Here is a 13,014-nt window from a genome sequence, read left to right on the forward strand (position 1 = left end):
AGCTCCGAAGACAACGCACTGTCAAAACGGCTCACGCTCCGTTACTCCTACCTCTGAACCTATCCCATCATATCCTTCTCCAAAAAATTGTTTCTATTTTCACCCCCACTTTCTATTTTCACCTCTTGCCACACCAATAATTATCCCACATTGCTCTACCCCCACCTTTTCCAAAAACTCCCTTCCTCTCAATCATACTCCCGCCAAACAGCAGATGAAGGTATATCACCACATGCCAGGATGCTGCTAAATAAGAAGACAGCTAGCAACATCCTACAAAGGTATGTCTGAATTTTTCCTCTTATATTCCTCATATATTTATCTATGTAAAACTTCACTAATATCCTAAACTAAAAAAGAGTAAAAAGCCAATGACATTATAAAAAGGGGCACTGCTAAACAAAAATAGGCTAAACAGCCATAAAATTAATATTTACTTAGTGGAGTAACATGGGAATTTTCCCAGAAATAAAACCTATAATAAAGTTTTCAATTCTTTTTTAATCCATCTGGTAATTTAATTTTCACACCCAGGATAACACTATTCTGAAGCTACTATCTACTACTCTAAAAATTTCAGTAGTAGGTTCCAAACGTATTTTTATGACTTGATTGATGCAGAATGCTACCCATATCAGAAATTTTACTTTATTCTCCCATGTCAGCTGTAACTAAATACTTCTTTATCTTTGATGAAAGGATTCATGTAATGACCGACAAATTGATGATGTAAAATCTGCTCTTACAGGAAAGGTACTCAACACCTTCCTATGGTTTTGGACAAAACTTATGAGAATTTTATGTAAATAATGCAACTTCAGATCTTTTGCTCTCAACTAAAACAAAAATTATCAAAGCTGCCAAATGGAAATAATTGGAAATAGAATGACAAAAGATTTTCGAAGTTTCATTATATATATTATACAAAGTGTAGTCACTGTATACACGTTTCACAGTAGCTACATTGCGAATTTAGAATGCATGGTCACAAATTTGAATCGCTCAGATGAGTGGAATAAAGCTTTCATCATGCAAAAATCACAGAATTTCTCTACTGTGGGCGTCACAGGAAAAATATATGACTTTACAAAAAAAAAAAAAAAAGGCTAAGAAAATTTAGAAGGGAAAGCTGGTGAGGAACAAGACAGGAATGTGAAAACTCTTACTACAAACAATCAAGAAATCATGAGAATATAATAAGGTCTCTATATTAGCTTTGTTAAAATATCCAAAATATTTTAAAATAATAATGTATGGTGCAAATGGAAATAGATAACAATACAACTTATATTTATGATGCAAATCAAAGTTTGAACTGAAGGGTACGAGATGTTTGATGTATTTACAATGGGCTCTCTCATGCCTTATGTTGCATTACTATAGCACAAAACATGTTCCAGTATGAATATGTTTATGTTAAATCACATTTAAGGCAGTATGGTAGTTATCTACGTAGAGCATATCACCTGTTATTCAAATTCTTTTGACTGCTTTTGTGATATTATTGTATTTTCTCTTTTTTTTTTTTTTCTCTCCTGCAGATACTCCTTTTTACTTCATCTTTTGTTCCAATTATGTAAAGCTGCTAAAATTATGTAAATATTAATACTTTGACAAAAATGTCATCTCACTAAGGAGAATGAGTTGAAATTAATAATAAAGGAAATTTTTTCTTTTTCTAACAAACCAAAATAGCCATTTCATGTGTGTGGACTCTGCAGTCATTTGAATAACAGCCGATGAATCTGCAAAACAACAATTTTTTGATGGAAGGCAATGATATTCATAAATTAACACAGGCTTAACCCTGGACTAGAGAAAGTACACATGCATAGTTTCTGCCTTAATAAAGAAAAACTTCAATCTAACCTCATCACAGGAGGAAAATTTTGGCTAGCCTAGTTTGCCAACTCAATAGCTCCCTGTTTCTTCAATCCTTGCCACAATGGGAGTTTGATTCCCCTTGCGGCAAGGATGTTTATGAAAGTATTTAACTGACAGACAATTTTCACTGGCAGGGCAGATGAAATGAGAGATAACTGTCTTTTAACTGAAGCCGTTCAAAAGCATGCCAATCTATAGCGCAAGATTCCTGGTTTATCCAATTCTTAGCCCACCCATGGTACAAAATACACGATAATGTTTACACTTTAGTCTCATGGATGAGATTCACATAAAAAAAAAAAAAGAAGAAAAGATGAATACACACACACACACGCATATTCATGTCCCCTGTGGGCATGGATGTTTGTGATTGTCTTCAGGCGGGAAATGAACGTGACTACCCAGTGTAAGACCACTGTCCCGCTTACACCTGGAGGCCTAAAGTGGCTTGAAAAACTTCCATGTTTGGTCTCTAGAGCAGAATTTCTGGAGTATGTAAAAAATAAATGAAAATTACAAAAAAAAAACACACATAAAATTGATAAAAATAGAAAAAAAAATATCCCTAGCACACCCATGGTACAAAACATACTATGGGTTTAAGGATAACTTTTCGTGGGTGGGAATAACATTTAAAAAAAAAAAAAATTGAAAAAACATTTTTTATGAATGTTTCCAGTCTCAGGCTCAATGTGTGGCAGCCTGTGCATGTTGTTCTTTACGTTGCTGTTTCAAAACATCTGTCCAGCCACTCAAAATTAAATGAAATTGCAGTTCTTTTCTGCTTTAATTTTCACAATGGCATGTTGAGAGTTTAATGCACTAAAACTGCTCATGTAATATTTCTCATGATAATTGCCCTTTTTTTTCCTTTTTTTCACCTAGATATAAACTATAAACTTGCAAGCACTAAATTAATTCGCTTAAATCTGCATGGCTACAAAAATCCATTGTAGTTTGCTCAGGTTTGAGTGACTGTAATGCCTAGACAGTAGACAATCTAAACAAATATGGCTTTGTAACTTACTGACATCAGCATCAGTTTATCCACATGAAACAACAAGCTAAAAGTAATTAATTAGAGTATATTAGGTTGGAATGGGTACTGGAGTGGAGACATTGGAGAAATTACTAAAGTGACAAGTATGATTAGTCATATCATGTGTTTGTATGGCACATTCAAAAATTGACTATAAATTAGAAATCCTGAAAGCAAAAATTTTGTGCACCTGCACATGTACGAGGGCTGTCTGAAAAGTTCTCGGCCTCAACCATGAATGGCAACACTATCAGCAAGAGATTTTTCTTCTAAGTTGGTACATCTGGCATAAGCATCCGTGTGAAATTGCAAGTCATTGTATCAAGTAGTTTGTTTTATAGAGCTGTCTGAAGCAAAAGTGTTGTCTGTATCCCTTGAAATGGATAAAATTGAGTATCGTGCGATTATAAAATTTTTTGTAAAAGAAGGTTTAACACCAAAAGAAATTCCTTCGAAATTCATAAAAGTTTATGGGCACTCTTCTCCTTCATTTTCGACAATTAAAAAATGGGCTGCCGAGTTTAAATGTGGCGGTACCAGCCTTGAAGATGATCCATGTGAAATCATTGATCATGGTATTGGTCGTGTACAATACATTTTGCATGAAGAATTGCAAATGAAAAAGCTTTGCATAAGATGGGTGTTGTGCGCTCACAGCAGATCAAAAATGCAGTCGCATAAAAATCTCTGAACAGTGCTTGTAGTGTTTAAACAAAATTAAAACTGATTTTGTGCATCGATTTATTACTATGGATGAGACTTGGATTCACCATTACACACCAGAATTCAAACAGCAGTCTAAACAGTCGACAGAAGCTGGTTGTTCAGCGCCAAAGAAGACGAAGTCAGTTCCATCAGCAGGAAAGGTCATCGGTGGTTTGGAATGCCAAAGGCATTTTGTTTATTAATTATCTTGAAAAGGATAAAACAATAACCGGGGAATATTATTCCAATCTTTTAACCAGGCTAAACGAAAAAATTTGTGAGAAAAGATCCAGTTTGCAGAAGGAAAAAATCATCTTTCATCAGGACAATGCACCTGCCCACAAAGGTGTTTTGGCAATGGGAAAATTAATGAATCTGCACTATGAATTGTTGGAACACTACCCTATTCCCCAGATTTGGCTCTCTCTGATTTCTGTCTCTTCCCAAAATTAAAACTCTTCCTTGCTGGTCAGCATTTTTCTTTGAATCAAGAGGTGATTACAGCTAGAGGGGTATTTTGTGGATCTTACTGAGAATCACTACAGGGACGGGATAATGACGCTGAAGCATCGTTGGAATAAATATATTAGTCTTAAGAGAGATTATGTTGAAAAATAAAAATAATTTTGAAATAATAAATTCGTTTTTTCATTGTTAGGCTGAGAACTTTTTAGACCACCCTCGTATACAGCTGAGAAGGAACACTGTATGTATACATAACTACTGGAGTGGATAATATGACGAAATTATTGTACTTCATTTACATATCATGGTGCTCTTTTTGCAACAAAATTTTAATATTCAAAAAAATTCATAAGTTTAAATAAACTTAAAATGCATTATAATAAGTATTAATATAGATTATGTAGAACCCCAATGCTTCGATTACAAAGTACACTTCATAAACTTCACACACAAATAGTTGGAAACCCATAATATCGTAGGTGAGGCTGAAGGTTAATAAGCTGCTCTGAAAAACACTTTTTTTTTATGCCATCTCAAGTCTCTATTAAGTGGAAATGTCCAATAGGACCATAAAAATATCTAAAAGACTTTCACAAATACTCTTGGTGGGATTCTAACGTGAAAAGGAGAACACTTTGGTCACTTACTCATCATGACTGGAATCATGCTGTTTCTCTGAATGAACAATACTGTATTACAAAACTAATATAATTGCAACAAAACATAAGAAAGCATTAGAAGAACATGAAAGTGATGAGAATGACACTCCTGAGCTTGAACTAGTGGCTAAACAGGATGCTGAATAATTTATTGCTGGATTTCAACTAATGCATGCACATCATTTTAATTCTTTACACGCAACTTCATAATTGTACCAAATTATGCTATTCCTAATGTGACTCAATTAACTAAGATCCACTGTATATATATATTCCAAGTAGTAAACTGATGTTCAGTTATATTTTTAAATCATATATATATATATATATACAGGGTGTTCGGGATAAATTTGACAGTTTCGTAAGGAAAAAGAAAATCTTCTTTGTATCTATTAAATTTAATGAATTGACAAAAAAACATTACAGGCAGAGTTAATTACAATACTATCAACAAGATTTACTCAAAATAACCACCATTAGCATCGATCACAGCTTCAATTCTGCTTCGGAACCTCGAACAAGCTGATGCTACAGTCTCCCTGGGAAGGGCCGCAAAAACTGTTTTAATTTTATCCATTAACTGGGCTTTTGTATTACTGGAAGTGCGATTGGTGTCTTTTTCAACTGCGCCCCATACAAAATAATCCATGGGGTTAAGGTCTGGGGAGTTTGGAGGCCAAACATTTGGACTGGTGAAGTCGTAGAAATTTTCAGACAACCATTTTTGACTTTTCCCAGAGGTGTGGCAAGGGGCCGAATCCTGCTGCCATACATACGGCCTACCATTGGCTACCCTTGTTATCCAGGGCTTGACTACAGTTAGCAACTCCACGAACAAAGCCCGAATTCCAATGCCAGGGTTCTTCAACACCTGTTCCTGCAGATTTGCGAGGAATTCTGCTGTACAAACGCAATCAGATCGTCTGCTAGGGATCTTTCTTCTTGCTACATCCTCGTAGTCACCATTGCAAGTCTCTAGTTCATGCCTGATTGTTTTTACTGTATTCAGGGAGCATTGGGCAGCAGTCGTAATATCCTTATTTTGATGGCGGGCACGAATCATCATGATACAAGTTATTCTCTTCCATGATTCAGGTGGGTTCCAGCTATCCATCCTTTCTGACATCTTGTATATGAATGAAGAAGGGTCCAAACTTTTAAATGAAGAGAAGTGTGTGTTAATACATGTAACTTACGGAAAAATATAATTAATTATAAATATGTCAAATTTATCCCGAACACCCTGTATATATATATATATATATATATATATATATATTTAATATTCATTATTATTACAATTTGGTCACTTCCCAAATGAAATCATATAGTTATGATCCATATTAAAAGTTAAAAAATGCATAAAAAATGTTTTCCTTATTATAGAGAGAAATATATCTTTTCTTAAAAATATTTGTGTTGGTTTTTCCATCACTTGAAAGCAACAAACTTTGATTACTTTATTTCCAAAGTCTGTAATCAAATAAGACCAGCTTCCTCAGAGAATTACATAAGAATTGACTATTATTACAATAAATATAATAACAGAAGAATATAATCAAAAACCTAAAAGCCAGTCTGTTCTCAAATATATAACAGCCATGATGAAGGTTTAATATTTTTTAACCCATGATTGTTGCTATATTAACTCGTTTTTCACGTCTTGCATTTTCACAACTATACAGAAAGCTAGCTATTCTTGTTTATGATGATGAGAAACCATACTCTTAAAGCTAAGGCAATCCTATAGTAAATTCTTAATAAAACAGTTTTCTTGATAAAAAAAGTAATGTAAGTAACGAAAGAAAGAAATGTAATATAGCTTGTCATTGTATGTATATATATATATATATATATATATATATATATAATAAAATAAGTTTAATGACTATTACCGAGAGAAAAGATGGCAAGATATATTTAACAATATACTACTAGTTTACTAGTTTCGTTACAAGAACATCATCAGGTATCATACTCAAAGAAGTATATAAAAAACTACAGAGACTTAACATTGTACTAACAGAACAAGTGAAAAACAGTAGCATGTTTGAAAAAATGCAAGTATGAGTTCCATACAAACGAATACTACGCGCTGTCGCGAGTGCGCCAGTACTGAACAGAAGCAACGTGTGCGTCCGAGAGATTGTAACTTAGGCTGTTATTGATATGAGAGGAATCTAGAGAAATTTCTCTTGATTCAACAATCTTTTTTTCCAGTTCATCGTAGCACACATGGATATTAGCAGTTTGAGTCCAGTTTACAATGTGCTGGCAGCCTTCGTCTGAGTTAGCAGAAAAGAGAACGTGGCTAGAGAGAGCGCTAGCTCTAGTCCTGTTATAGGAGATATCTCTACGGTGTTCATCCAAACGTAGAAGGATGGATTTAGCAGTCTGTCCATAATATGGCTTTCCGCAATCACATAAAATCTTGTAGACTCCTGGAAACTGAGTAGGAAGATGTTTCTGTTTATATTGGCAAAGTAATGAACGAAGTTTTGGAAGCGTAGTGTAGCACGTTTTGAAGTTAAATTTCTTGAGAATCTTAGCCAGTTTTGGTGAAAGAGAGCTGATGTAAGGTAAGGAGATGAAGGCTCTTGGGAGAGGGGGATCTTCAGCAGTAGTTGAGTGTCTGGGGGAAAGAAATTTGTCAATCTTCTTTGGAGAGAAGCCATTGTTGATAAACGTTTTTTTAAGAAAACTGAGTTCATTTATAATTTCTGTTTCTTCTGTAAGTAATGATTTGGCTCGGTGGGCTAAAGTGGAAATAATACCACATTTTTGTGGGGGATAATGATGGAAGGAAGCATGAAGGTATCTGTCAGTATGAGTAGGCTTTCTAAAAATTGAGATTTTAATGTTCTCAGCACATCTGGTAAGTTTGAGGTCTAAAAAGGGAAGACAGTCATCCGATTCCAGTTCGAGGGTGAAAGAGATTTTTTCGTGGCATTTGTTTAGGTGGTCTAAAAATAAATAGAGGTTATTGACGCCGTCTTCCCAGATGAGGAAAATATCATCAATATATCTGAACCAGACTTTTGGTTTAAAGTGAAAGGAGTTAATAGCTTTTCCTTCAAATTCGTTGAGAAATATATCCGCAAGAATCGGAGAGAGTGGGCTGCCCATAGCCAGACCTGAGTTTTGTAAGTAGATCTTGTTGTCATATTTGAAGTATCCTGACTTTATGCAATGGGAGAGAAGAGCAAAGAGTTTTTTTGATAATTTATTCTTGAGAAGATCGAGGACTTCTTGAGCAGGAACATTTGTAAAGAGAGAAACAATATCAAAACTGGCCATTAAATCTGTTTTTTTAAGTTTGATGTCCTTGATTTTAGAAACAAAATCTGCAGAGTTTTTAATATGTGAAGAAGAAACTCCAGAAAGATTTCTTAGAAAACTCGTTAGAAATTTGGAGAGATTATAAGTGGGAGAGTGTATGCCCTCAACTATAGGTCTGAGTGGGCAGTTATTTTTGTGAATCTTGGCGAGACCATACAGTCGAGGTATCAAGGGATGAAGCGACCGAAGAGAAAGTCGAACAAGTCTGATTACCACAATAAAATCTTGGAACTTTTAAATAGTGATACCTACCAGAAATTGCTGATGACCCTACGATGGAACTACATAATAGAACTAATAATTTATTAAAAACCACCTTAGAGTTACAAAAAAACTTTCGACTTTCTCTTCGGTCGCTTCATCCCTTGATACCTCGACTGTATGGTCTCGCCAAGATTCACAAAAATAACTGCCCACTCAGACCTATAGTTGAGGGCATACACTCTCCCACTTATAATCTCTCCAAATTTCTAGCGAGTTTTCTAAGAAATCTTTCTGGAGTTTCTTCTTCACATATTAAAAACTCTGCAGATTTTGTTTCTAAAATCAAGGACATCAAACTTAAAAAAAACAGATTTAATGGCCAGTTTTGATATTGTTTCTCTCTTTACAAATGTTCCTGCTCAAGAAGTCCTCGATCTTCTCAAGAATAAATTATCAAAAAAACTCTTTGCTCTTCTCTCCCATTGCATAAAGTCAGGATACTTCAAATATGACAACAAGATCTACTTACAAAACTCAGGTCTGGCTATGGGCAGCCCACTCTCTCCGATTCTTGCGGATATATTTCTCAACGAATTTGAAGGAAAAGCTATTAACTCCTTTCACTTTAAACCAAAAGTCTGGTTCAGATATATTGATGATATTTTCCTCATCTGGGAAGACGGCGTCAATAACCTCTATTTATTTTTAGACCACCTAAACAAATGCCACGAAAAAATCTCTTTCACCCTCGAACTGGAATCGGATGACTGTCTTCCCTTTTTAGACCTCAAACTTACCAGATGTGCTGAGAACATTAAAATCTCAATTTTTAGAAAGCCTACTCATACTGACAGATACCTTCATGCTTCCTCCCATCATTATCCCCCACAAAAATGTGGTATTATTTCCACTTTAGCCCACCGAGCCAAATCATTACTTACAGAAGAAACAGAAATTATAAATGAACTCGGTTTTCTTAAAAAAAACGTTTATCAACAATGGCTTCTCTCCAAAGAAGATTGACAAATTTCTTTCCCCCAGGCACTCAACTACTGCTGAAGATCCCCCTCTCCCAAGAGCCTTCATCTCCTTACCTTACATCAGCTCTCTTTCACCAAAACTGGCTAAGATTCTCAAGAAATTTAACTTCAAAACGTGCTACACTACGCTTCCAAAACTTCGTTCATTACTTTGCCAATATAAACAGAAACATCTTCCTACTCAGTTTCCAGGAGTCTACAAGATTTTATGTGATTGCGGAAAGCCATATTATGGACAGACTGCTAAATCCATCCTTCTACGTTTGGATGAACACCGTAGAGATATCTCCTATAACAGGACTAGAGCTAGCGCTCTCTCTAGCCACGTTCTCTTTTCTGCTAACTCAGACGAAGGCCGCCAGCACATTGTAAACTGGACTCAAACTGCTAATATCCATGTGTGCTACGATGAACTGGAAAGAAAGATTGTTGAATCAAGAGAAATTTCTCTAGATTCCTCTCATATCAATAACAGCCTAAGTTACAATCTCTCAGACGCACACGTTGCTTCTGTTCAGTACTGGCGCACTCGCGACAGCGCGTAGTATTCGTTTGTATGGAACTCATACTTGCATTTTTTCAAACATGCTACTGTTTTTCACTTGTTCTGTTAGTACAATGTTAAGTCTCTGTAGTTTTTTATATACTTCTTTGAGTATGATACCTGATGATGTTCTTGTAACGAAACTAGTAAACTAGTAGTATATTGTTAAATATATCTTGCCATCTTTTCTCTCGGTAATAGTCATTAAACTTATTTTATAATATTCCAACCGAGTTAAAATGAATTGTCAAAATATATATATATATATATATATATATTTATGTATACTCGAGATGATGACCTTAATATGAAAGCCAAAACGTCAGGTAATTAAAGTAATTATTCCTAACATAGTTGTAGTCTCCATAATTTTACTGAAATTAATTCTATATATAAATTTGACATTGACAAGGACAATTGCCCACCTCAATCTGAAATAGTCCAACAAAAAAAAAAAAAAAAAAACGCTGGGCTATTTCAGATTTCAGGTAAATTTTCTTTCTAGGACTAGACTGTAGCATACGCACATTTTTAAAACAATGAACGTGCACTGAAGCTAACTAGAATTTTCTATTGGAATCTTCTCTAAAAAATAATAAACAGAGAAAAAAAAAGTGATGAAATTATTTTGAAATAATTTGTCTGGCTTACAAGTGCTCTCACTCTTTTGACTGCTTTACCATGGTAGAAAAATTTCATCCAAATTAATTTTGTTTCCAATAATAATTTACATATTTTATTTGATGCCAAGCAAGAAGCCTTTACTAGCTCAAATTGTCATTAAAAGTAAACATTAACTAAAATCTTACCTCACGAAATCTTTTGTAGTCTAGAAGTCGAGAATAAGCACTAGTTCCTGCAATGATTACTCTAGGTCGATAGAGTTTTGCCATTGTTTGAAGTTTATCATAATCTATAATACCTGTTTCTGGCTAGAATAAAACAGAAAATTATTTTTTAAAGAATATACATATATGTGTGCATGAATGTGCAATAATGTAACAATCCCAATTAGCTAATTATGCTTAATTCAGAACTAGAGAAATCAAAAAAATTATTTATTCATAGTATTGGAGCCACTCCTTTTTACCAACCTGTTGGCTTAAGGTTAATAGAATTATTAATTAAAATTTTTAAGTTAGTAATAAATCAGACATACCTGGAAAATATGAAGATCAGGATGAAGGTGATATTTAATGCAAATTTTTAAAATGAGCCCTCCCCCCCCCCAAAAAAAAAAAAAAAATTGATGTTATGAGGCTGGAAAACAATGTAGAAGGTAAAAACTAAATATGAGTAAAGATATATATCAAAATGTAGGGAAAATTATAAATAAAATAAAATTTTAAAATATTGAACTAGAAAATAACACCATAGCAAAGATAGTCAAAGCCAGAATTATAAAAAATGGTGTGCAGGCCATTTTGATAGTCATCATCAGATAAAAGACAGGAAACTAGTTATGAGTTACACACATGGTTTACTAGACCTAAAGAACCATATGAAAAGCTACATCTGGTTATAGTGGGCCACATGGAAATCTCATAACTCTTATCTGATGAGGATCCAACAAAATGGCAAGCACACCCTTTACAATGCTGGAAGGCCATCTTTACTACAGTTTTATTTCTAACTCATATTTTTAAATTTCATAATATTTCTGACCAGAATATTTAAATTACCTTCTAGATTTATTTTTAATTTTTTATTCCTACATTTTGATATGGGGTGCTTAAGGGTCAAAGCTGTATAACTGAGAGGAGACCTCCACATGGCCTTTAAAGGAATGTGGAGAACCGACCAGGGCTTCTGACCTAATGTCCAATCCTCACCTTCTCGTGGTGCACCCTGTTGGGTATCTACTTGGATACTGAACGGACGAGGATGGGCTGGCAATTTGGGATTTAGCTGACCAAATTGTATTCTAATTGGTTAAACCAAAATATAGAATGATGGTACAACATGACAAAATTTCATGCCGGCTGGGGCGTCGCCCGGTTAAACAAGGCCCCCGTTGTTTTTGCCAGGGAACCAGGGCGAACAGCGAAAAGTCAGCTACTGGAACAAATCTGAAAATAAACCCCAACTCAACATCACCAGAGTTAAAGATCGGTACTATCAACGTAAGAAGCCTGAATGGCAAAGAAATGGAGCTAGCTGATGAATTAGATAAGTACCAGATCGACATAATAGGGGTGACTGAAACAAAAAAGACCAAAACTGGTGAGATCGTTCTGAGCAATAAATACAAAATGTTATATTCAGGCAATGACAATCAAGGAAAAGAAGGAGTAGCCATAGTATTCAACACAAAATACGAGGCTAATCTTCTTGAATTGCAGTCAGTCTCAAGTAGAGTAATGTGGGCAAATATGAGAATGGGGAACTGGACAATGAGACTTATTTGTGCCTATGGTCCCACAGAAGGTTCTACTAAGGTAGAAGTGGAGGAATTTTTTGATGCTTTAGAAAAAGCAACTGACACAAAAAAAAATGAAAAGTTGGTCCTTGTTGGGGATCTAAATAGCAGAGTAGGAAATGATTGTGAGACATACAAAAATATTTTGGGAAAATTTGGAGAAAAGAGCAAAGCTAATAATAATGGCAAATATCTGTTAGATTTCTGCTCAGGATATGCACTGGTTATTACTAACACCATGTTACAACATAAAAATGTGCACAAATTCACATAGAGAAAAGAGGCAAGGAATAAGAAACGTCTCATTGACTATGTTATTGTTGATAGTGATGTTTTCTCCCTGGTGCAGGACACCAGAGTGTACAGAGGATTTGAAATCGGAATTGATCACTATTTAGTCTTGAGCAGGATAAAATTGAATTTCACATTGAAAAGAATAACATATAAGAAAGTTTTAAAGCGAATAAAAGTTGAGCAGCTCTCAGATGTGAACTGTAGACTAAAATACACAAAGATTATTGAAGAAAAAATGAAAGAGTTTGAGAACAGGAATCAAATCTTGGAGATTCAGTGGCAAACTCTGAAGAAAACATTGATTGATTCTGCCAGAGAGGCATGTGGTGAGGTTGTCTGTAAGGATAAAAAAAATTCAGAACTCCCTGGTAGACACAGGAAGTTAAAGAGACAGTGAAGGAAAAGAAGAAAGCATACCAAAA

General features: G+C 34.8%; 1 protein-coding gene across 1 annotated transcript in view; it reads right to left on the minus strand.

The window, feature by feature from the left end:
• LOC150098903 (serine hydroxymethyltransferase, mitochondrial-like) overlaps nt 1-13,014 on the minus strand; it is a 206,980-nt gene that overhangs the window by 104,861 nt on the left and 89,105 nt on the right. The window contains exon 6 of the mRNA XM_090405829.1: nt 10,689-10,811. Within this exon, the coding sequence (XP_090261955.1) occupies nt 10,689-10,811 (123 nt within the window). The remainder of the gene's footprint in view (nt 1-10,688; nt 10,812-13,014) is intronic.

This window comes from Typopeltis vanoorti, chromosome 15, assembly GCF_054136105.1.
Source record: "Typopeltis vanoorti isolate ZY-2024b chromosome 15, IOZ_Tvanoo_1.0, whole genome shotgun sequence".
In the NCBI taxonomy this organism is placed as follows: domain Eukaryota; kingdom Metazoa; phylum Arthropoda; class Arachnida; order Uropygi; family Thelyphonidae; genus Typopeltis; species Typopeltis vanoorti.